The sequence below is a fragment of the Henckelia pumila genome, chromosome 2 (assembly GCF_033568475.1).
Source record: "Henckelia pumila isolate YLH828 chromosome 2, ASM3356847v2, whole genome shotgun sequence".
In the NCBI taxonomy this organism is placed as follows: Eukaryota; Viridiplantae; Streptophyta; class Magnoliopsida; order Lamiales; family Gesneriaceae; genus Henckelia; species Henckelia pumila.
Genome location: NC_133121.1, coordinates 23,425,823 through 23,448,584, shown reverse-complemented (window position 1 = coordinate 23,448,584; position 22,762 = coordinate 23,425,823). Strand labels below are relative to the sequence as shown.

At 34.9% G+C, this 22,762-nt stretch overlaps 1 protein-coding gene across 2 annotated transcripts; it reads left to right on the top strand.

Annotated features, from left to right (window-relative positions):
* Positions 1-1,016: 1,016 nt before the first annotated feature.
* LOC140880017 (membrane-bound O-acyltransferase gup1) lies at positions 1,017-11,820 on the top strand. Of its 2 annotated transcripts, XM_073284059.1 has the most exons (21): positions 1,017-1,100; positions 2,126-2,279; positions 2,376-2,431; positions 2,849-3,030; positions 3,128-3,176; positions 3,687-3,790; positions 3,885-3,949; positions 4,358-4,428; positions 7,050-7,109; positions 7,234-7,347; positions 7,953-8,077; positions 8,178-8,229; positions 8,497-8,559; positions 8,662-8,771; positions 8,855-8,947; positions 9,035-9,116; positions 10,124-10,201; positions 10,530-10,605; positions 10,679-10,728; positions 10,806-10,865; positions 11,345-11,820. In XM_073284059.1, the coding sequence occupies exons 2-20, from the start codon at positions 2,174-2,176 to the stop codon at positions 10,854-10,856; spliced, it is 1,587 nt and encodes a 528-aa protein (XP_073140160.1). In that variant the 5' UTR covers positions 1,017-1,100; positions 2,126-2,173; the 3' UTR covers positions 10,857-10,865; positions 11,345-11,820. The 2 variants fall into 2 exon arrangements, 1 of the variants encoding a protein (XP_073140160.1); XR_012149567.1 differs by lacking the exon at positions 11,345-11,820 and having other exon boundaries at positions 10,124-10,175; positions 10,806-10,827.
* The last annotated feature ends 10,942 nt before the right edge of the window (positions 11,821-22,762 follow it).

The following is a 22,762-nucleotide window of genomic DNA, read 5'->3' as shown; positions in this document are numbered from 1 at the left end:
TCGCATTCTAGGGTTTCGAAACTTGGGCTTTTGGTTCATTCGAATTTCTATGACTGATATATGATTATTTGTTGGTTGTATGTGCTATATTTGAGCCGATTGGAGGTATCGATCGAATTTTCTATTTTTTTGGAATTTATTTCGAATTTTCAGAATATTTATATTAGGTATTTTTGAATTATTGAGATGAATTATTGAATATTTGGATCTTGGAATGTCTTAGAATTTTTATATAATAGTTCTGGAATTTATGAGTATTTTTCAGAAATTTCAGAAATTGAATTTGGGCATTTTCGAGCCTAGGATTGTATATTTGGATTGTTTGGAAGTTGATATATATGTTAGAATTGATGAGAATTATAATTGTCACAGGTTTGGAATAACCCAAAAACACACCGAGTTTTGTAAGAATTGTTGTGGTAAATTATTGACTATTGAGGTGCGGATTGATCGCATCCTTACAGCCTTTATGACGATGTGTAATGTGACTATTGCTAATTGAGGTGTTTGACTTGGTTATACGTTTTAAATGATGATGAATATGCTTGCTGATGCATTTCATTCATATTGAGTCATTATTCTCTTATTTCTGAGACTATTATCCGCTCGTTGATAAGTTGTTTTAGACATCAGAGCTGAGTGTGTTTTTACGTCACACCTCTGATGACTAGAATAAGGGCCGCGCATTTCTGCAGACTGCTTCTCATTGACGCGTACTGTTGCAGGACTGAGTGCGTATTTGAAACGTCACACCCCTAGCACAGGTGGCCACATTTATAGCTATTGTTCTTTGGATCCAAATTTGATATTCGTTTTTCTTTGGTACCACACACTTGTATTGCATTAGTTATTTTACATATCATTTATATTTGCTGTAATTTATTTGGTCTTCGTACTAGAATTTGACCCCTGTCCTTCGGGGATGCTGTGATTTTTGTCGTTATTTTCATGACAAGTTATACAGGTGGTTTAGATGCAACTGGCAGTGCTTCTGCCAGTGGAGCCCAGGATGGGTATTGAGTTGTTGTCATCTCCTCCGTCATCGCACTCCACCTTCGTCGCTCCTCCACTGTCGTTGCTCGGATGCTTCTTTCTCTACGGTTTGTTCTGTCACCCTTCGTAAATAATTTTTTTCTCGTTTCAAAAAATAGCTTCAATTTTTAATTTCACAGTGGGTTATTTACATTCAAAAGAATAAAAACTCTGATGCTAATCAATTACACTCTAATGCTAATCAATTACAAAAACCCTAGTTTTTTAAAATCATTTTTTTAAAGGAGAAATGAGTATGGAAACTGTGCATTTTGTATCTTGAATGTGGTGAATAAGAATTGATAAATCGTGCATCTTGAGCATGGCCTCTTAGGTCAGAATCCAAAATTTGTCTCCGAGTCCAAATTCTTTGAATTCAATAGATAAACTTTGTATTTTGTGGTCGTGTATCGGTGTATGTGCAAGGAGTTGTTTATAAGCTCTTTAACTGTACAACTTTGATGCTAATGAAGAATTTTTACTTGATACCCAATTTTTTAAAATTTATTTTTCTGTATAAACAGTATAATACTGTTACCGTAACGAAATTCGGTATACCGTAAAAATTAATATAATCAGTATGTTAGTTATATGTACAGAAATTTTCGGTATACCGATAACCGAAATTTTCGATACGGTATCGGTATATATTTTCTTATACCGTAATTTTCGGTACGGTATACGGTATGGATTTTTTGGTACGGTACGGTATGTCATCCCTAATTACGATGTTAAGATTTTTTTGTTTTTTGATTTCTCTAGATATGTCCTATTTACAAGGAGGTCATATCGAATTTTCGATAGGCCCAGAAGTAAATTTTTAACTTATTTTCGTTGTTTACACTAATTAATCCTGATTGCGTGCTAATTAAATATAAATCACGGGCCCTCACAACACCTTTAAACACATAGATAAGCCTTTGAAACAATTTACAACACATATTTTGAAAGCGTATAAATTGTTTTAGCTGGAGATGTCAAAAAAAGATAAAGTTGTTTTAGCTAGATAATTAGTTTTGGAAATTTATTATTTAATTTGATATTTTCTAAAATATCGTTAAGTGTATTTTTTTTCGTCTCTTTTTTCGAACAGGAACCGAGTACTAAAAGGAGAGCAGATTCACAGTTTTCAGCACAAGCAATGTTGAAGATGGGCTCTTGGCGGCAGAAAGAGCTCGCATTTCTCGTACTATACGCCGCCGTTTTCTACCTCTACCTCGTTCGCCGGTCTCTTCAGCTCTCCCACGGTGCCTTTTCCTGCAAACTTCTCCCCCGCCCCCCTCTCTGCTTTTGTATGCATTGTTTTTTACGAATTTCGTTGCTTCTGTTGACTGTAATGACAGATCATCACGCTGAGCTTTATGGTCTGCGCCATGGCTGGATCGCTGGACGACTTAATGTATGCCAATTTCGCTGTATTGGCTTTTGTTATTTGAATTGTTCTTGAGTAGTTTTAATTCCTGACTTTTTTCTTGTTCTTATTGATTTGAAACAAGTTTGTGCCTTTTGAACAAGAAGACGATGTGTGTCAGCATTTTGATGCTAGCTTATTGAATTAAAGCTAATTTTGGCTAATATTTTTATTTGATTATGTTGGCATCGGGTACTCTTCATTGTTGTTGTTGTTGTTGTTTTTGTTTTTGTTTTTGTTTTTGTTTTTGTTTTTGTTTTTTGTTTTTGTTTTTTTTTTTTGTGTGTGTTTTTACTTTAGCTATGTTGATCTCCCCTTTTGATTGATTCGCAAGTTATTTGGGCTCGTTGAATTTTCTTTTATTTTTTTAAAAAACTTTTGCTTCTCTCCTATTTTGTTATATAGGATGTCTCTGATGCCCAATGGAGAAATTTTAGAGGGAATTTACCAATTCTCATCTTGGTTTTTGGGATTTTCACCTTGGTCGCCAACATTTTCAGAAGATCATTTCGTTTAGAAGCAAAGGGGATGTCTATCGTTTGGGTTCTGATTTCCTTATTTTATTTATCGTATCTTCATGGAGTCTGGTATGTATTGTCATTATAAGATATGTAGGTTGTCTCCTTTTTTGCAGCAATTAATATTTTAAGAGGTGTCATTATAATGGTGTCTCCTTTTTTGCAGCATTATTTTTGTCATCGCCATTGCTTCATTTAATTTTCTTATAGTAAAGGTCCGTTTTCCTCTAGCTCTTGATGTTTTCTCTGCCATTGTATTGTATTTATATAAAAGTTCTACACATTCGTAGAATACTGATGATATTTATAATTTTCACTTATTTATATGCTCTTTTTTTTTTATTTATGAATCATTAAAAGCTCGGCCTATGATTTAGTTATTTAATTTTATTTTGGTGGGAATGGGATAACAATGTTTTATATTGAGCAATTAATATGTGTAAACTTCACGAAAAGAGTTAATTGGACCTGAAAATATCAAATGGAATAAATAAATTTGGTTGCAAAAATTTCTTGGTTTTAGATGACTTACTCTTTTTTATTTGGTTCGAGGTTCAGTCATTTAGGATGTCCATTTTGTGTGTTAAATTCAATTAAGCTTCATGGTTTGGTGGGGTTCACTTTTTCATTGTGATTGCAATTCATATTTTAGGTGAAACTGCTATTCTTGTGCGTGTAATAATAAAACTTCTGATGCACTCATGTTTACCCTTTAAAATCTGCAGATATTTGGAAGGACAAGATATTTCCCATTTGTACTCTGGAGTTTTAACTTATTTTTTCTATTAGTTAATCGTGTTTATGAGGGATACCGATTCTCTAGTTTTGGGTAAGGTCTGTTTTCTATCTGATCTCTCTGAGCATAAAAAATGTGTTGTTTAAATGTTTTTATCCATAATCGTGTCGTTTTTTCCTTGTTGCAGGGACCGCTGGTCTTACTTGGATAACTTTCGGGGAACGTTTAGATGGCATATCTGCTTTAACTTTGGTAGAAATCTTCCCATTTATATTTAGAATACCTTATCTTCATATTTTTGTTTTTATCCATGAGTATTGTTGTTTCCCTTTACCTTAAAGAGAGGCATACCTTATCATATTTTAATCTCTTCTGTGTAAAGAGATAGAGAATGTGTCGCACTGATTTTTAGATGCCCGCCTCTTTCCTCCGAGTAAAGCTGTTTGTATAAGCATTGCCATGCACTCATAATATTCTTCATATCCTATAAATAAAAGAAAGAATCATATTCCTCGTCTAGGATGATTTCTTCTATTATTTAACCGGCCTAAAATATGTGCACATGCTTTCAGGTGTCTTATGGTCTCACTCTATCACTGATTATTTCACATTGTTTTTCTCTTGTCTGGCTTTTCTTCTCACTTTGTTATATTTGGGCAGTTGTTCTGCGTATGATAAGCTTCGGTTATGATTACCATTCGGCTGAACAGTATAATCGTTTTGATCAAAAGGTATGGAGTGAAGCATTAAGTTTATGTCATTACTTAGCCGTAAGGAAATTTATGAGGTACTGCTTTTTACTTCTCTATTGCCTAGAGATACAGGAATCATTTAGACATTATCTTCCAGTTATATCTTATAAAAATCAAAGCAAAACTTTGTATCCTTCTAGTTTATTGAGTTTTCTCTAATCACATTTAGAGGTGCTTGTTTGAGCTCCCAAACTCAGCTCAATTTAAAATTCACAAGTTTAATATGCATCAGAGTTTTTAAAAGGGCAAGGGGCACTAAAACAGAAATTGGTTTTGGGGCCTAAGCTTGAGGCACTAGCTCAGATCTTTCAGTTATAGTGAGACATACTGAAAAATGATATTTTAGAATTTAGCTATGTTAAGAAAAGTATATCATATATCATATACTTTGAACTTTACATTACATATTATTGAATTATGAAACAAAATATTCTTAATGTATAAGCAAATATGAAACTGTATAATATACGATTTCATTTAAACAACAAATGCAAGGTGCACAAAGACACAGTTTGTGGCCAGGCCAAGTTGCATGCTTCACTAAAAAGGTGTGCCTTGAAATGCCTCTAGCATTCGCTGTGCATCCTCTGATGAGCTTTTAATAACCACTCTATACATTCAAAACCTTCAATTGGTTGGATTTTTTAAAATTTTCAATCAAAGCGTTATCTTACATTTTGAAGCAATTGTCTAGAACATATTGTTGCATTTCAGTCTTTTTTCTGCACCTCTTTTGTCCAAACGACATTTCAAAAAATACCCCAAAATGTTTTCCTTTTAATTTATAATTTACTTGAATTGAAAGACTGATCAAACACATCTTCTTGTTTTTCTTCTTGCTTGGGTTTGTTTCCGAATTGAAACAAATTAGTAACAAGACTCAAAAGAAAATGCTCTTTTTGAGACAAATAAAAATTGAATGTGTGCTGAGGTTAAACACACTCCAGTTTGACAGCCATAGGTGATGTTTTTTCATCTAAAAGTGGGGCGTCCATTGGTGGAACTCAGCCGAAACCTCAATACTGTGGCCTCCCTCCCTTTCCTGCTAGGTTCCTTAAGAGTTCCTGTATTTTACATATCCATACGATTGAGTCCTTGAACCCATTTCTGTACCGGTTCCGGAAGAGCGAAGAAAAAAGGAATGTTTTGTTAATAGGAACAATAAAGTGTTTATAACCATAGCCCAAAAACTCCCATGCCTTTCTTGGTTTGACCAAGGCGATTTCCGACAAGTCTTCCTTGGGGGGAGCAGAGCAGTCAATGAATGAACGAACCAAAGCAAAAACAACTGGACTAGATTTGACAGTTATATTGCTTCTGCAGTGCTAATTTTATAATCCTAGCACTATATCCCTCTTTCTGTAGATCTTGTGTGATTGTAGTGATATTGACAATGAAAGTGCTTGTTATGTTCCATTCCACCTATAAATAGTAAAAACAGAATTAGAAATGAGGAGAACAACAAGTAGGCAAACGTGATTCCAAAAGCAATGGAAAACAATGTACAACCGGGGAACAACGTTGAATGATAACCAGGCTGTTTAAGGAGCCAACTCCAAACAATTTCTGCTCTCTCTCTTGTCTAGGAGATATCATTCCTAAAATCATGTATCGGTACAATAATCCATGATTCTTGGCTCCAAATCATTCACATGATATTTGATTCCATGGTTCTTGCTTTTGAGTTGGCCTAGCTTAATTGGGTCTAAGAATGCTCTCTAATGTCAGTGAAGTGTTTCAAAGTTTTTACGAAGGATTGGAATTGATGGACATTAATGATATGCAATGTGTTTATGATAATGTCGTATGTTAAAGGTGTTGTACAAATTTTGAGGCCTGAAACATGTTCAATGGTTCATTATTGTTTTGAATTCTGAACCAGAAAATGGATTACATGATCAGAAATTAACTTTGTGACGTTTTGGATATCAGTAATTTTTAGACTTGCATTTCTATAGGTTTCCTGCCCTGCCAATTTTCTCTGATCTATCCCCTTTGGAAAACAAAGATCATAGCTATCATTTCCTTATAGTCCTCCGGCTCATTAAAAACTATTGCATACGTGTTGATGAAAAAATTCATCTATATCCTTTTGTCAAAAAATAAAATTCATCTATATCCATGCTCTACCCTCTTATGAGGAAGTGGCATGGTCTAAAATACCCATTCAGTTGGAAATTCGCCAGTGATGTCTTTAATCTGACCAGGCACCTACAGCAAAATAAGTCAGTATGCCACACCTTAAGGACCAGATGGCAATTTTTGATGGACACATCAGTTGGCTAATGTTTTTAAACTCTTTTCTACACTTTTTCCTTATACCCTAAATGTCGAGACATGACATAAATCAGAGCTGCTTTCGACTCTATAATTGGGGAAAAAAAAAAAGAAACTCTTAGTTTCCGGTGATCCAAGTAAACAGTACATTAAAATTTTCATGGATTATGATTTATGCAAGGCACACTGTATGTATCTTTATACTACTAATTAGGGAAAAATGTCTGGTGTTAGTTGCTCTTCATAACAATATTGACCAAGGAAAATGCGTACTTCTACTTTCTGGTACCTTTGTGATAATGTTTTTCCTTTTCCATCTGAAGAAGCATATTCAGCATTGTGACCATTGTTCATCGGGCAAGACGTGTTATCTGTTCTTACAGGTAAAATTTTGTTTTCGCAAGAGTTTTGCTTGTAATTAAATAGATATGTTGAATTACTTCAACCTTTTTTGTGCTTATACTTTATGAAATTCTTTTGGATGGACTCTAATTTTACGTTTTCCAGGAGCGAAGTGTCACAAATGACATGTTCTCATTTTCAATATACTTTTGCTACTTGGTGTATGCACCTCTTTACATAGCCGGTCCAATCATTAGCTTCAACGCATTTGTTTCACAGGTACTTCAAATAAAGTAATTTTTGTTTCTATTTTGTTGTTATGGAGCGTTGTATACAGTACAATAGCCGGTAGAGAATTTTTTTTTAATTTTATTATTATATATGGTTTTGATTGTATTATTATTATTTATTTTCTTCCATATACCATGAAATGGAATGCTCTATGTTTGTCATTTCTTTGAGTGGCTTCTCGTCTGGGTATCAATTTTGGTTTACCTTGTTGAATGAGGGTTTCATGTCACAAACTAATCAAATGTCGTTATATGGTCTCAAACCAATCAAATGTCATCATATGGCTATGATTTTCTCTCCAATCATGCTTCATGGAAGAGACTCCAAAAGGAAATTATTGATCTTAGGCCAAGTGATAATGAAGTTATATCCATTCATGTAGTTGCAAATGGTTTTTAAAATCCAATCCGGAAAATATCATACCATGTTATTTGCTTATCTTTTACCTTTTGATCGAAAAATAAATCTGATTTCGTGTGCAAATGACATCTCTTGGCCTTTAAAGTAACATAAATTTCCTTGTGAACAATATCTTATTGTACCATGATTGATGTGACTGGAAAGAAAATATGACTGACTCATCTTTGTGGCAGCTAAATTCTCCCCAATCAATCTACTCATCTCGTGAAGTCGCTTTGTATGGATTTCGTTGGGTTTCTAGTCTTCTATTGATGGAATTGATGTCACATTTTTTTTACTATAACGCCTTTGCCATTAGGTGAGTCTTGTTAATCAAATACGCGTACTGTTGGCACTCGGTTATTTAACTGTATCTTTTGAAAATCATACAGCTTCTTTTTTTTTTTTTTGGCTTGTAGTGGCATGTGGAAACAATTATCTCCCATGGACATCTTCATCATTGGATATGGGGTAGGTGCTAACATTTGATTTGTACATATCCTTTTTGCATTTAACCTATGTTAGGATCGTCCTAAGAAACTCCAATCCAGAACCTGAGCAGGTTTTCTGTAATATTCTATTTGATTAGATGATGTAATAAACCAGAACAACTTAAAATATAAAAGGCTATTCCTTGTGCACTATATCTGAGGCTCTTGAACTGGTGCATTCTTCTGGCATTTGAATGTTTAATCACGGTATAATGCCCATAATCTTATGGTATATTGATATTAACAGGTTCTAAACATCATGTGGTTGAAATTTTTGCTGATCTGGCGCTACTTCGGATTCTGGTCACTGGTTGGTTTTGACACGATTGCTCATTTTCCTGATCGCAGCAATTTCACAGTTCCATACATGTGGCATGAGAGAGTGCCCTTTAACATTAACATATGCATGTAGATTAATGGCATTGTGGCTCCTGAGAATATGCCAAGGTGTATAAATAACTGCCACGACTTAGAGAGCTTTTGGAAAAATTGGCATGCTTCATTCAACAAATGGCTTGTTAGGTAGAAATCTACTTTTGAGGTTACGCTTATTCTTGGTCTTATCTCTTTAGTCAGACATATATGACATCTAATTGCGGTTTTAGGTATGTTTATATCCCTCTTGGTGGTGCTCAAAAGAAGATGCTCAACGTTTGGGTCATCTTCACGTTTGTTGCAATATGGCATGATTTGGAGTGGTATTATTTGCTTCTCGGAATTTATAAACAATGTTATTTTTACTCTACCACAATTGCTTATCTAACATCATTTTGTGCCTAATAAAGGAAACTTATTTCCTGGGCATGGTTGACATGTATATTTTTCATACCAGAAATGCTGGTAAAATCAGTGGCTAAGGGCTTTCAGGTATCTCCATATTTCACTCACATATTTTGTCTCCACACTCCTGTAATTTATCTACTTGTCATATGAATTTCAATTTCAAATTTGTTTTGAGTTGAATGGGTTGGTCTTGTCCATGATTTAATTGGGGAAAAAACTGCCTATGTTAGTTATTTCTTAACAAGGGGTCAGGGGACCCACAATATCAAGAAATTAGGGTCCTAGACAGAAAGAAAAATGATTGAGATAACAAGACTTAAATAACCGTGCCATGAAACTACAGAAGAGTTACATGTAAGATATGCAAGTAAACTATCTAAGAGATGAGGAAGCATGGATATTATATGGAAAACAAGGCAGAATATTATCAGAAGAATTAATTTTTATTTTCTATTAGAAAGTGTGTTTTCTAAATAAGGAAATTGAAGATAAACAAGAAAGATAGAGACAGCCATATTTGTGGTAAAAATATATTCTTTTCTGAATGAATATTCACAATGCAACCCTACAACATAAATACAAACTTATTTCTATATTATATTCAGAGCCTAACCTTAATTAATTGACAAACCATGCGGAATAAATATCAATCAAATATTCTAATACTAATTAAAATATTTTCTTTCTTTTTTCTACACTCTTCTTCAAGTTGGAGCAAAGATATCTATCATGCCCAACTTGCAAATGAAATCTTCGAATTTGGGTCTTAAATGACTCTTTGTTAAGGCATCGACAGTGTGTTGTTCAGATGTGACAAATGTCATACTTATTCCTCCTTCAAGCTTTTCTTTGATGAAGTGTCTATCAACTTCTATATGTTTTGTACGATCATGTTGTACTGCAATTTCTGGGTTTTCTGACGTTTTGGGAGAGGATAATTATGTTACAACTCATATAGGACTTACCATTCCGCCCTAGCAAGGAAGGATATTGAATAAATAAAACAAAGAGAAAATTATGTTCATGCTCCTCATTATGAGTTGGCAACTCATCACAATTCTCACTAGGTTCTTGTGTCACATTTATTTCAGGTGGAAGGTGCTCTCAGCAGACTTATTTTCCGTGAACTTAGTGCTGTTGCTGGTGCGGTAACTATAACATGTCTCATGGTTTGTCTTCAGCTATTCTTCATTCAGCCAAAACAGTGTCATGTTTTATGTTTTGAAATCATCATCCTGGGTATATGAGAGGCATCTATGAAAATTTTTTGCGTGTCAGTACAGTCTTGTTACCTTTTGCTAAGTCACGTTTGGTAGTAATAAATTAATGGTATTTTCCAGAATAAGTCCCACCTTTTTTAACCCTTATATGCCAATTCTATACACCTCTACTGCATGATTTGTTCTGAACTTTGCTGTGGCAAATTAACTGAACCATGGATCTTGAATAAATTTATCAAATCAGGTGAAAAGTAATTTAGATTTTTTCTTCCTGAAGGTGGCTAATCTTGTTGGATTTGTCATTGGACCATCGGGCATTGATTGGTTGATTTCTGGATTTCTCCAGGAAGAAGGTTTGTTTCTCTTACTTATCGTCTTATAAATGGTATCTACTAATGGATAACTACAATTTTCTGAGTTTTACAGGACTTGCTACGCTTGGTGGCTTGTTATTTTCATTTTATGTTGGAACCAAGGTGAAGCCCTGAAGATTTTCAACTTAATCCTTAGTTTCTTGATTTTGTTTAATTTGATTTCTAATCTAAACATGCAGCTTATGTTTCACATATCTGATGCTAAGAAACGGAAGGAACAGATTAGATGAGACATAAAGGTGCGTTCTTGCCTTGTTCTAATGTAAATAGTCAAGTACCAATGTGGAATCTAGCCTTATGATATGTTGAATCAATTCAATGAAGGAGAATGGCTTAATTTCCTTAGTAGTCATACTATTTGCTAGAATGGAGACAAGTCTCATTATCTTTATTGTAAATAGTACTGGCACTTCCTAGGAGGTTTAAATATAGAATCATCAACGAGGTTTGAATAACGATCCTCTGACCCATTTAGGGTATATAATTGTCTCTACAATGTGTCATTGTAATTGCCAAACCTCCTCACGAGGAGGATGTTTAGGCTTATCCCACAGGGTGTTAATAGTATGTTTCTTGTAAGACCCAGTTTATAACATCTACATTGTTTCAAAATCTTATCATATTTTTGGAAAGAACAGTCATTTTTTTGATGACTCGGTTTGGTGATGTCTTTGATGCCTTGGGACCATTTTATGTCTTTTCTTGAATACACTTTCAGATGCTGTTAAGAGCTGCCCAAGTTTGCGTTTAATTGGTGGTTAGGACTGTCGGAATGCACATTTTAATTCCTCAGAAGTAGCTTATTTTGTCAGCAAATTGACTGCTTCCTGTTTGGTGTGCTACTGCTGGAGGATGCTCACTCCTTGAAAGCCCAGTTACCAACTAAGGACAGATAGTCGGTTGAGATCAATATAAGAATTCGAATACTGTATTCTAGAGCAGCCTTATTTATCTTTTGGTATTATCTTTGTCAGATTTGGAAGTGAAGGTTGTATTAACACGCACAATTGCACGTAGGTGTCGCGTCGCGTCTATTCTATGAAATTTTGTTCATCAGCCCTTCCCTTTGTCTGTGTATTGTGGTTTCAGTTAAGTTAAGATTTCAGTTCAAGGTTTCTTGATGCTTTTTTCAAGGCAATTGCAGCTGAATATAAAGAAGAAAACATGTTCGTGGATCTAAATTATCATTTTTAAGAGTGGGTTTTGTCCTTTTCTTATCTGTTTTTTTTTTTGGAACAGTGTTTTTTGATGTTATGATAATTTTGGTGTATAGTTTGATTCAAGTTAATTTCAAATTCTTATAACGGGAAATTGCCTTTAAATCTCAATTAGAAAAGTGAAGTTGTTTGTCAGTCCCGATTCAGAGTTTCTTTCTTTCAGCTCTCTCACACAAGCCTGCTATTTGTTTGGACTTTCCAATTGAGATGAAATTATGAAATTACCCTCAAATAATATGAAAACACACTAATACCCATTGACCAATAAATATTTATTTAATAGCTCTTCTTTTCTCTTTTCAATCCAACTTTTTCCCAATTTGTCTTCTACTTGAATCTTCATTGACGGCTAAATCAACGACGATCAATATATTTGTGTCGATGTTTTGTGCAACAAACTGAGGCGAAAGGAGTTTAAAGCGAAGAATCGTTAGATTTTAAAAATCTTTTCGAAGAACCAACATCGAAACAACAAGTTTAAGGTAGATTTTTTTCTGAAAAATTAAGAAATTTTTAGATGCAACTCCATCTAGATGATTGAGTTTTTTTTTTTTTTTTTTCCAATTGAGTGATTCTTTGAGTGTTTTGAATGTTGTATTGTGGTTATGTTGAAGTTTCGTACATCGCGTGAATTATACAAATTTGATGGACAACTTTTAGGTTTTACATATACAAGTGGGTTTGTGGTTCATCTCAACCAATTGTGTATTGATTATCTAAAATTTGTAATTGTTCTCGATTATAATAATTTTATTGTCAATTTTTATAGTTTAGTACTGGATTATAAATATTATGTGGATATTCCTTGTAATATTCAAATCAGATGCCTAAAAGTGTGATCTTGTAATTATTTTTGTTGTTGTGGAATGTGTTATGCATAAAGCTCCGATCTTCATTTTTTAGTCTTATTGTATTGAATGTTATGTTTTTTATTGATTGGGTTGAGAATGAATTCTATAAATAGTCGTAGGTAAAAACGAATATAAAACCCAGAAAAAGTTTGAAGGTTTTTTTTTTTCAAAATATGTTTTCATCTTGAAAATCGATTAAATATCGTTTTTCCGCAAGTATTTGAAGGTTTCTGCGTTTTGGTGTTGATTTTTTTGGTGTTTTTTTTTTCTAATTCTCGATTGTGTCCCTTTGTCCCAAATTTGTAGTGTTCTAGTGTTGATTGTCGTCACTTTCTTGTTTAAATTATTTATTTGTTTTCTTTGATTAATTGTTCGAAATTGTTGAATGATTATGCAGAAGTTCGTAAATTTTGTTTTAAATGCTTGATTTTGATTTCGTTATTGACAATTGCGAGTGTTTTGTTATTTAATTTGAAAAAAAACATATTCATTTATTTATTTGGTTGTCACAGTGGATTTTTTACTCTAAATCCTTCAATTATATTTTAACGTTCATAAATTATTTTTTAATTATTTATTTTCATGTGTTTATCTCTATTTTTATGTTTTTGTTCTTGAATTTGTTATATGATTTCTGTTTATATTTTTGGCTGCTTCATTGTAATAATTATTCATTTGAAATGATTAAGTGATTATGGTAAATCCAATTTTTCTTAAACTTTATTTTGGTTCTTGAATTTTTTTTTTAATATGCTTGTTAATGAATTTTGTGAGTTCATTGGAGTAGCCCGTGACACAGAAGAAATGAGGACAAATAAAAAGACAGTAAAGATGGATACTAATCGAACTTGTGTTGCTGCGAGTATGTTATCTAAAGAAATGACTATATTATATGTTGAACATGGATCGCTGGAAAATAATTTTGAGTTATTTTTATTATATGGTTATGCTTTTGGGGTTGATGTAAGTATGCTAATAATTAATTAGTAGGAAGACATGTTGTAAACTCACGGTGATTCAATATGTTATTTAAGCTTCAGTGAAATCAATTTGTATATGTGTTCTGTATTTCTGGTACAAAAATTAAAGATAATAGTATATATTTGTATAATTTAGCATAGTTCTTCGTCTTTCTAGGTTGATAAATTGTTTTACTAAGATTGAATATGTCAACCAAGTAAAAAAATTTATGATCGAATATATATATATATATATATATATATATATATGATGGAATATATAAATATATATTCGAGTAATCTTACTAAGATGAACATGTCAACCAACTAAATAAATTAGGTTCGAATTCTTCTGAATTTGGAATAAATCCAAATTAATTTGGAACAATCTTGGAATCATCATCCAATTACTTGAGTGTTGGTCATCTTATGTCATGTGTACTATTTTGGCAAATATATAAGAGAATACATCTTTTTCATTATTCAATGAGATCATGTGTAACAATATTATTCATTGCTCAATATTTACAATTACGTGATTAGATGTATTTCTAAATTCAAAAAATATTTATGCATTGACTAGCTAAATTTGTAAGACAACGCTGGTATATGAACTTCAATATTTATGCATTGATTAGCAAAATCAAGAAAAATTCGGAACAAGAAGGCATGCCCATGTTAACATGCACCAATATCCTATAATACACTGCATGACACAAATGGAAAGGAGTTTTCAATCCCTAGAGATCGGTAAAACCATCACTTAAGTGTTTGTCTAGTAATGTGTCTTGCCCCACTCTTGTCTAAGGTGTAGGAGGAAGACATTGATCATGACCCAATATGAGCACCATTTGTGGATGTCCATTACCACCCAATATATAAAATATGGGTATATTTTCCAAAATCCAAACTCGTAACTTGTTTAATATGATGTTTTCTCATCTTTGAGTCATTTACTCTAATTCCACTCATCTTTCAGAACATGTGAGTGCGAGATCGAGCACAACTAGTACGCAGAGATGGGATAAATATAACTGAATCGAGAAAAATGTGTTCCGATTGTAGGACAAATATTATGGGCCATGAGGTTCACACTCTCCTAGTGAAAGTGGTTTTGGATCAAAATGTCATGTATTAGGAACAATCTCAGACTTATGCAGAATAATATTTTTGATTTGTGGAACAAGAAGACATATTCGTGTTAACATGCACAAATATCCTATAATACACTGCATGACATAAGTGGAGAAAAGTTTTCAATCACTAGAGATTTGTAGAACCATCACCCAAGTGTTTGTCTAGTAATGTGTCTTGCCCCACTCCTGTTTAAGGTGTAGAAGGAAGACATTGATCATGACCCAATGAGAGCACCATTTGTGAATGTCCGTTGCCACCCAATGTATAAAATAGGGGTATATTTTCCAAGATTCAAACTCGTAACTTGTTTAATATGATATTTTCTCATCTTTGAGGAATATCATTACTCTAATTCCACTCATCTTTCAGAACATTTGAGTGCGAGATCGAGCACAACTAGTACACAGAGATGAGATAAATATTATTCAATCGAGAATAATGTCTTCCGATTGTAGGACAAATATTGTGGGTCATGAGGATCACACTCTCTTAGTGAAAGTGGCTTTGGATCAAAATGTCATGTATTAGAAACAATTTCAGACTTATGCAGAATAATATTTTTGATTTGCGAAACAAGAAGACATTCTCATGTTAACATGTACCAATATCTTATAATACATTGCATGACACAAGTAGAGAGGAGTTTTCAATCCCTAGATATTGGTAGAACCATCACCCAAGTGTTTGTCTAGTAATGTGTCTTGTCCCACTCTTGTCTAAGGTGTAGGAGAAATACATTAATAATGACCCAATGAGAGCACCATTTGTGGATGTCCGTTGCCACCCAATGTATACAATAGAGGTATATTTTCCAAAATCCAAACTCGCAACTTGTTTAATATGATGTTTTCTTATCTTTGAGGACTATCATTTACTCTAATTTCACTCATCTTTCAAGATATGTGAGTGCGAGATCGAGCACAACTAGTACGCAGAGATAGGATAAACATTATTCAATCGAGAACAATGTGTTCCGATTGTAGGACAAACATTGTGGGCCATGAGGATTACACTCTCCTAGTGAAAGTGGCTTTGTATCAAAATGTCATGTATTAGGAACAATCTCAGACTTATGTAAAATAATATTTTTGATTTGCGGAACAAGAAGACATGCCCATGTTAACATGCACCAATATCCTATAATACATTGCATGACACAAGTGGAGAGGAGTTTCAATGCCTTGAGATTGGTAGAACCATCACCCAAGTGTTTGTTTAGTAATGTGTCTTGCCCCACTCTTGTCTATGGTGTAGGAGGAAGACATTAATCATGACCAAATGAGAGCACCATTTGTGAATGTCCATTTCCACCCAATGTATACAATAGAGGTATATTTTTCAAAATCCAAACTCGTAACTTATTTAATATGATGTTTTCTCATCTTTGAGGACTATCATTTACTCTAATTCCACTCATCTTTCTGAACATGTGACTACGAGATCGAGCACAACTAGTACGCATGGATGAGATAAATATTATTCAATCGAGAACAATGTGTTTCGATTGTAGGACAAACATTGTGGGCCATGAGAATCACACTATCCTAGTAGAAATTGACCAATCAAAGACTTTTACTACCACCTACGTCTCATTATTAAGCTCTGTCGGTACAATTCATCCTATCAACTCGCTTCTTGGTTCCAGTTTGATTAGGGTATACGCTGACAGAAAGTTGTGATCACGCACAAATAATCCTATGTTCGATTTTGAGAGAACATCGGAGAAGGCTTGAGGGTTTAGAGACTTGAGGCGCATATCCGTTCAAAACAAGAAATAGTTAAAGCATGCTTCAGGTGTAATCCCTATTCTTTTGTGCGTTTAATTAACTAATTCGTATTAAATATGTAGAACAATCATGATCTTATTTTATGAGATTATTGTAATCACATAAAATTTTGGGCCACTAACATTTAGTGAAAACAAATTAGTTTCAAATTTTCTAAGATTAGGAATCATTCCATATTAATTTAGAACAATCTTGGATTTTGCGACTCAAATATACAAGCAATTGGATATAAGTGACTCATTCTTTGCATAATTAAATATAATTCTAAACTTAAAAAACTGTTGAGTGTGATATTTTGACATCAATTACCTCAATTTGCAATACGACACGTGTATTTGAACTCCAATATTAAAAGAACATTTGTGATAATGGGATCTGTCACAACACATGAGCTAGAAGAGTACAAATGTGTCTCAATTGAGCACACAACGTTCTAATTTTCAGGATAAAATTTTGGGCCACTATGATCGACCTTCCCAAGAGATATTAGATTAGTTTCAATTGCCTTGATTCGGGATAATTTCAAATATATTTGGAACAATCTCAAATATTTGCGGGATAAACAGACAGATAGTCTGGAATGTGAGAAATTCATTCTTTGAAAATGCACAAACTTTGTCAAATATATGAGACGCATGCATTGTCCCTGATTTGGGATAACTGCAAATATATTTGGAATAATCCCAGACTTTTGTGGAATAAACAAATAGACAATTGAGAATGAAATACTCAATTTTTAGGCAATATGACACACTTTTATGACTCGTTCATTTGAGGCTGTATGAAACTCACTTTTTTGGTAATTTATGATTCAAATTCCCGAATTTAATCGAGTATATTGAATATGTCGATTTGTATTTATGTTTTAACGTGTAAAGTTTTAGGATATAAAGACAGAGATCAGTCGTACAAGTGTTAATATGTAGTACTTATGGTACGTACATTTAATACAAAATTACTATCTGATTTATGATCATAAAATTATATTTTACCCTCACAATAAAACAAAAAGTAACATCATTATGACATGTCCTTCTCACTACATAGAAAATGTGCTTTAATCATAAATCAAACATTGATTGTGCCTCAAATCATTAATCAAACATTTAAATTTAAATAAAAACTAAATTAAACAAAGAACATATTTCATAAATTAATCACTGAAATTACTCATCATTCAAGTGTTTATCATCATATTTAAACACCCGTTGGGATCGATTCGGGGATATTATTTGAGATAAAATAACTTGTTCTTGAAATATTGAATACAGATGAATTAAATCGAGTTTGTTTTTCAAACCAAGTGGCATAATATTCCAGAGTTAGATCCCTGTCTATAGGATAATTCATGTTTCATGCAGTGCATATATTCTTCTCCACCACATTACAAAGACTAATTAGCCTATAATCAGAGGCTGATTTGCATTGCTTCATCTTTGGAATAAGTACAACAGTAGTATCATCAAGATATGCACCATAAGAATGTCCATTAAGAACACCAAGACAAATTGAAGTAAGATCTTCTCCCGTATATTCCAGGCTCCTTGAAAAAACATTGTGTCAAAATATCGAGCCCTGCAGCTTTCCAAGGGATCATACCGAAAAGAGATGTATGAACAGATTCTGTAGGATGAGGATCATCTAACTGTGTATTCATGGTGGATGTGATTTTCCTATGAATTCCATGGAGAATCATCTACACACACTCATGATTAGGAGTCGAACAAGTAAAGATAGTGGCATAATAAATGTCGAAGGAAATAGCTATATCCTGAAACTCAGTTGCCCATTCATTATTAGACCAAAAAAATACCATGAATGAGATTTTTTCGATGTCTACTAATGGTTTTATGATGAAATACTTGTATTCAGATCTCCCCATACAAGCCAGTTGGCTCTGGACCTTTGTTTCCAATGGTATTTTTCCAACTGTAGCAAATGATCCAATTGACCTTCCAGTTGTTGAATCCACTCCTTCCTTTCCCAATAATAGATTGGTTATTAAGATAGCTAGATACCATTGCACCATTTTACTTCTATGCGCCAAATTTCCAAACTTACACTTACCCCATTCTTAAAGGCTCCAATCATAATTAAACAAATCTCTGCAAAGATCCAAAAAATTTTGAGGATGGTTTTGACATGCTTAAATCATCATTTGGTGATATGTCGGAAAAATCACCACTGCTCTCCAAAGAGGTTAGAAACGAACTAAGTTTCAGAATGTCTTATGTGGTAAATGGTGCATTCAATCAATAGTAACATGAGCTTGAACCCATTAAAGTCTTGGTGAGACACTCTAGCACCCCAAAAAATGGTCTTGCTAGGCCAGATCTACAACAACTCGATCCAATCTTTCTTGGATAAACATAGGAAACTTTTGTCGATTTCTCCATGTGAAATCAGGGCTATTGTAGCTATAGTGTCCCGTCCCGGATCACCTATTATTAATCTAAAAGACTTAACTATGCTATTAGATAATTTCAAAAAATTCTAGGGATCTTGGACTATACTTGCATCCGTCGTCAACCTGCTGGTGTCGAAGGACCCACAAATTAGGCACCGCTCCGCTATAGCTTCAGTAGCACCTTGCTAATGCCTGACTGTAGCGACCCAACCCGTATCCACTACTAATCAGAGAATAAAGTTTAATTAAGCATGCAATTAACATTAATCGGAAATACGCTGCAAAATACTAAAATAAATGCTGACCGATAGAATACAACCGGTTAAATAAATCCAATAATACAACCCAATTGAAAATAATAATTCCCAACAGCTACTCACTGTTGTCTCTCAGGTCTTCGACTACTCCGAGTCTCTGGCGCACTTCCTACACCTGCACCTGCCCCATCGATTGTGGTGTCCAGACATACAAAAAACGCTGAACGTGAGCGACTATTCTCAATATAGAAGCAATGATATATAAACAAATATGATGCATGCAAATGGATTTAAAACCCTGTAAAACTCAGTCTGCACAGGGGCACCAACGAATATAAAGTACCGTGCTGGATAGCTAGTCCGCGGGATACTCGTATATTTCCCTATCATCGTATAATCAGTCTCCACCGTCGTGGCGTCTCCTAGTGATAGACAAAACCATACGGGGCTGAGCCTCCCCACCTGACCCACATCTCACAGATGTTTTCGGATAAATCATGCATGTGCTAAAGCAGTAAAACATGGTATATACAAAGCACATACAAATGCAACATATAAGATCACATATCATGCCGGCTATCTCGGTCAGTACTTACGTACCTCACTAAGGCAGTCCTAGAAGCATCTATCTAGGTTCCAAGCCTACCATCCCAAACTATAAGTCTACAATGAAAAATATCCATGCATCACTAAACATGCTCTAAAATCCTTACCTAAGCTAATAGAAACTCCCTAATAATTTTAGGGAATTCGGATCATACTTGCGTCCGTCGTCAGCCCGCTGATGGCGACTGCCCCAAAACTTGGGCACAGCTCCGCTACTATCCCCGTAGCATCCCGCTACTTTCGATTTTCCAGTAGGATGCCTAGAAACCACTAAAAGCCTAAAATACTATCTAGAATTGGAGAGGGAAGAGGGACTCGGTTCACTTCAAACTGAGCATAGGCACCCCTATTTATAGAGTGAGTTCGGACGGTCCGATCCCACCTTCGGATTGTCCGATATCTGCATGTGTGACATGTGTCACTTCCAGCACTTCGGACCATTCAAAGATGCATGTCGGATCGTCCGAACCCAATATTATGTCCTCCATGACATCACCTATTCGAACACCTGGCTTGACCCAGTTCGGATTGTCCGAACCCTTACTTCGAAGCGTCTGAACTCCCACACCTAGCCATCAGATTTCATTTATTATCTTATCTTATCCGATGAAGATCGGATCGTCCGATCCTGTTTGGATCGTCCGAACCCTGCCCCTCCGAACTGGATCAGGGCCTCCAAACTCCACCCCTTCGGACCGTCAGATCCTATAGTTCGGACTTTCCGATCTCTACGAGATCTTGGACTCTCCCGGCCATTAACAAGTGTTCTAGATCTATTTTTCAAATCCTTAGACCCGTTTGGAAATTCCTTAATCATGTTTTACTTAATCTAAACATTATTATTTAATTAATTACAACTTAATCGTAAATTCTGGATACGGGTCACAACATTCTCCCCCCTTTAGAAGATTTCGTCCTCGAAATCTAGGGAAATTCGAGAACGTAACACAAATCCAATTCATCATCTACACTGGTAGATCTGATTCGAAACATCTAGTCAAATAACTCTCGAAAATTCAGACCTCGCTAAAACTTGCATGGTCTAACCTTATCTGAGTCACATAAAAACCCAAAAGTCAACTTAAAACTATGCACCGGTTTTAACTCCCCACGCATTGTCAATAATCCATGATAACGCTGAATTCTACCTTATGAAAACTTTCTTACCCTCCGCAATCCCGATGGAACTGCGAAACACCACTGACTACCATCAGCAATTCACCGTCCATTTGCAAAAAGTACTATATCAACGATGAACAATTTCCTCAAAAATTTCCATGTACGACAAGCAGATAAAAGAATCCTTTTTCCTAGACGCAGAATCAGTCTTACTCTAACATGAACTTAACATGCTTCATGACTGATACTGAACCTTGATATCATGTAATCCATTAGTTACAAACGTCGCTAGCTGCGAAATAATCCGAAGCTCTGAGTCATTCTACCTACTTCGTATGATCATTCCAGATCACACAGGAGTCTACCCCGAACTCGTGCGATCTCAAATACTGCCCGAATCATAGTAGCTACAGACTAGCTATTACCAAAATCCTTCGGATATCTAACCCAATACCACGAAATATTGTAGTCCTCTGACTACTTTCCGTATACCAACCTTAACTGAAGTAGTAACGCCAACTGCAAATCTTAGCGATGATAATTCCTGTCAAGATCTCAACTTGACATCAACTATCCCTATCGCTAATCATTAATCCACATTAGGTGAGACATCATGATACAAACGCATTGTATCCCTACTAGTTTAACACTGACATTGCATCCCTGATGTTATCGCCAGTGTTAGCCAACCGTCAATTCTAATATTAGCGTTAATTACTAGAGATCCTTATCAGAGTAATCCCCCGAGTTACTCCCCTTCACTAAGGATAAAGTTCTCACTTCCAAACAGGAATAGTCCTTGCAAAAAGAAATGACCAATACCCTGACACTCACTAGCAAAGTGCTAACATTGTTGCATACCACTTTCTGCAACCGACAACCTCAGATTACATCTCTAGTGGTATGATCACAGCTTGTGAAAGACACATCCGACTGATCACGATCCATTGTGATCTGAATCTCACTATAGGAGAGAGAATTCCAAGCGATTTCCATTAGTCATCCTGCCACGGATAACAGCAACCTTAAAACTCCCTAGCATCAGAGTACGTACCTTTCGTACTTATCCTGCTCGATGTTGACTACTAATTCCAAAAATAATATTACCATTCCGCTAAACACTTAGATAGCTAACACCATCCTTTGCACTGGTAATCTGTATCGCATGATTATAGCTATCTCATCCCTTGGGAAAACACTTGAACTCACGGCATCGATTATCCACCCATGGATAACAACAATCCTTGTCAACTTGACATCACTACTGGGATAAACAAAACTGGTTCATCTTGATCCTACGCCAAATCCTCAATACTTTCGGCAATCCAGCTAACTCCCAGATCGATCCCGATCGATTCTAATATTCAATGGCACATCACATCAGAAACACACTGGGATTTTAGTGACAACAATCCCGCCAGACCCCAAAACCAGATCTCAGCTATCGTATCATCCCACGACCAAACAACTGATGTTAGTCTGCTAATGATAATTAAAATCCACAACACTTGTCGGATCTCAAATCGACGACACACTCTAAAGCTATCACTGGAAACACCTAGGAAAATTATTTGGCTAATAGTCCTCGAAAACTATCATTCACCAACAACCTGGAGTAACCACTTAATCATATCTCCACAAGCTGAGTCACCCATTGCTAATACCAAGCAATGTTCAGATTAAGTATGTCATTTCCTAACAAGAAAGTACTATCCTGAAACGTTACTGAATCCCAACGTCTGTTTTTACCACTGATGACTTAAACCAAGCTATCAGACTAATTATGAGACCTCGGT

Excerpts from the sequence above, each read along its gene's own strand:
- LOC140880017 (XM_073284059.1), top strand. The coding sequence starts at position 2,174 with ATGTTGAAGATGGGCTCTTGGCGGCAGAAAGAGCTCGCATTTCTCGTA. Across the intron at positions 10,606-10,678 it reads TGGATTTCTCCAGGAAGAAG|GACTTGCTACGCTTGGTGGC; the intron begins GTTTGTTTCTCT and ends TGAGTTTTACAG. Across the intron at positions 10,729-10,805 it reads CATTTTATGTTGGAACCAAG|CTTATGTTTCACATATCTGA; the intron begins GTGAAGCCCTGA and ends CTAAACATGCAG.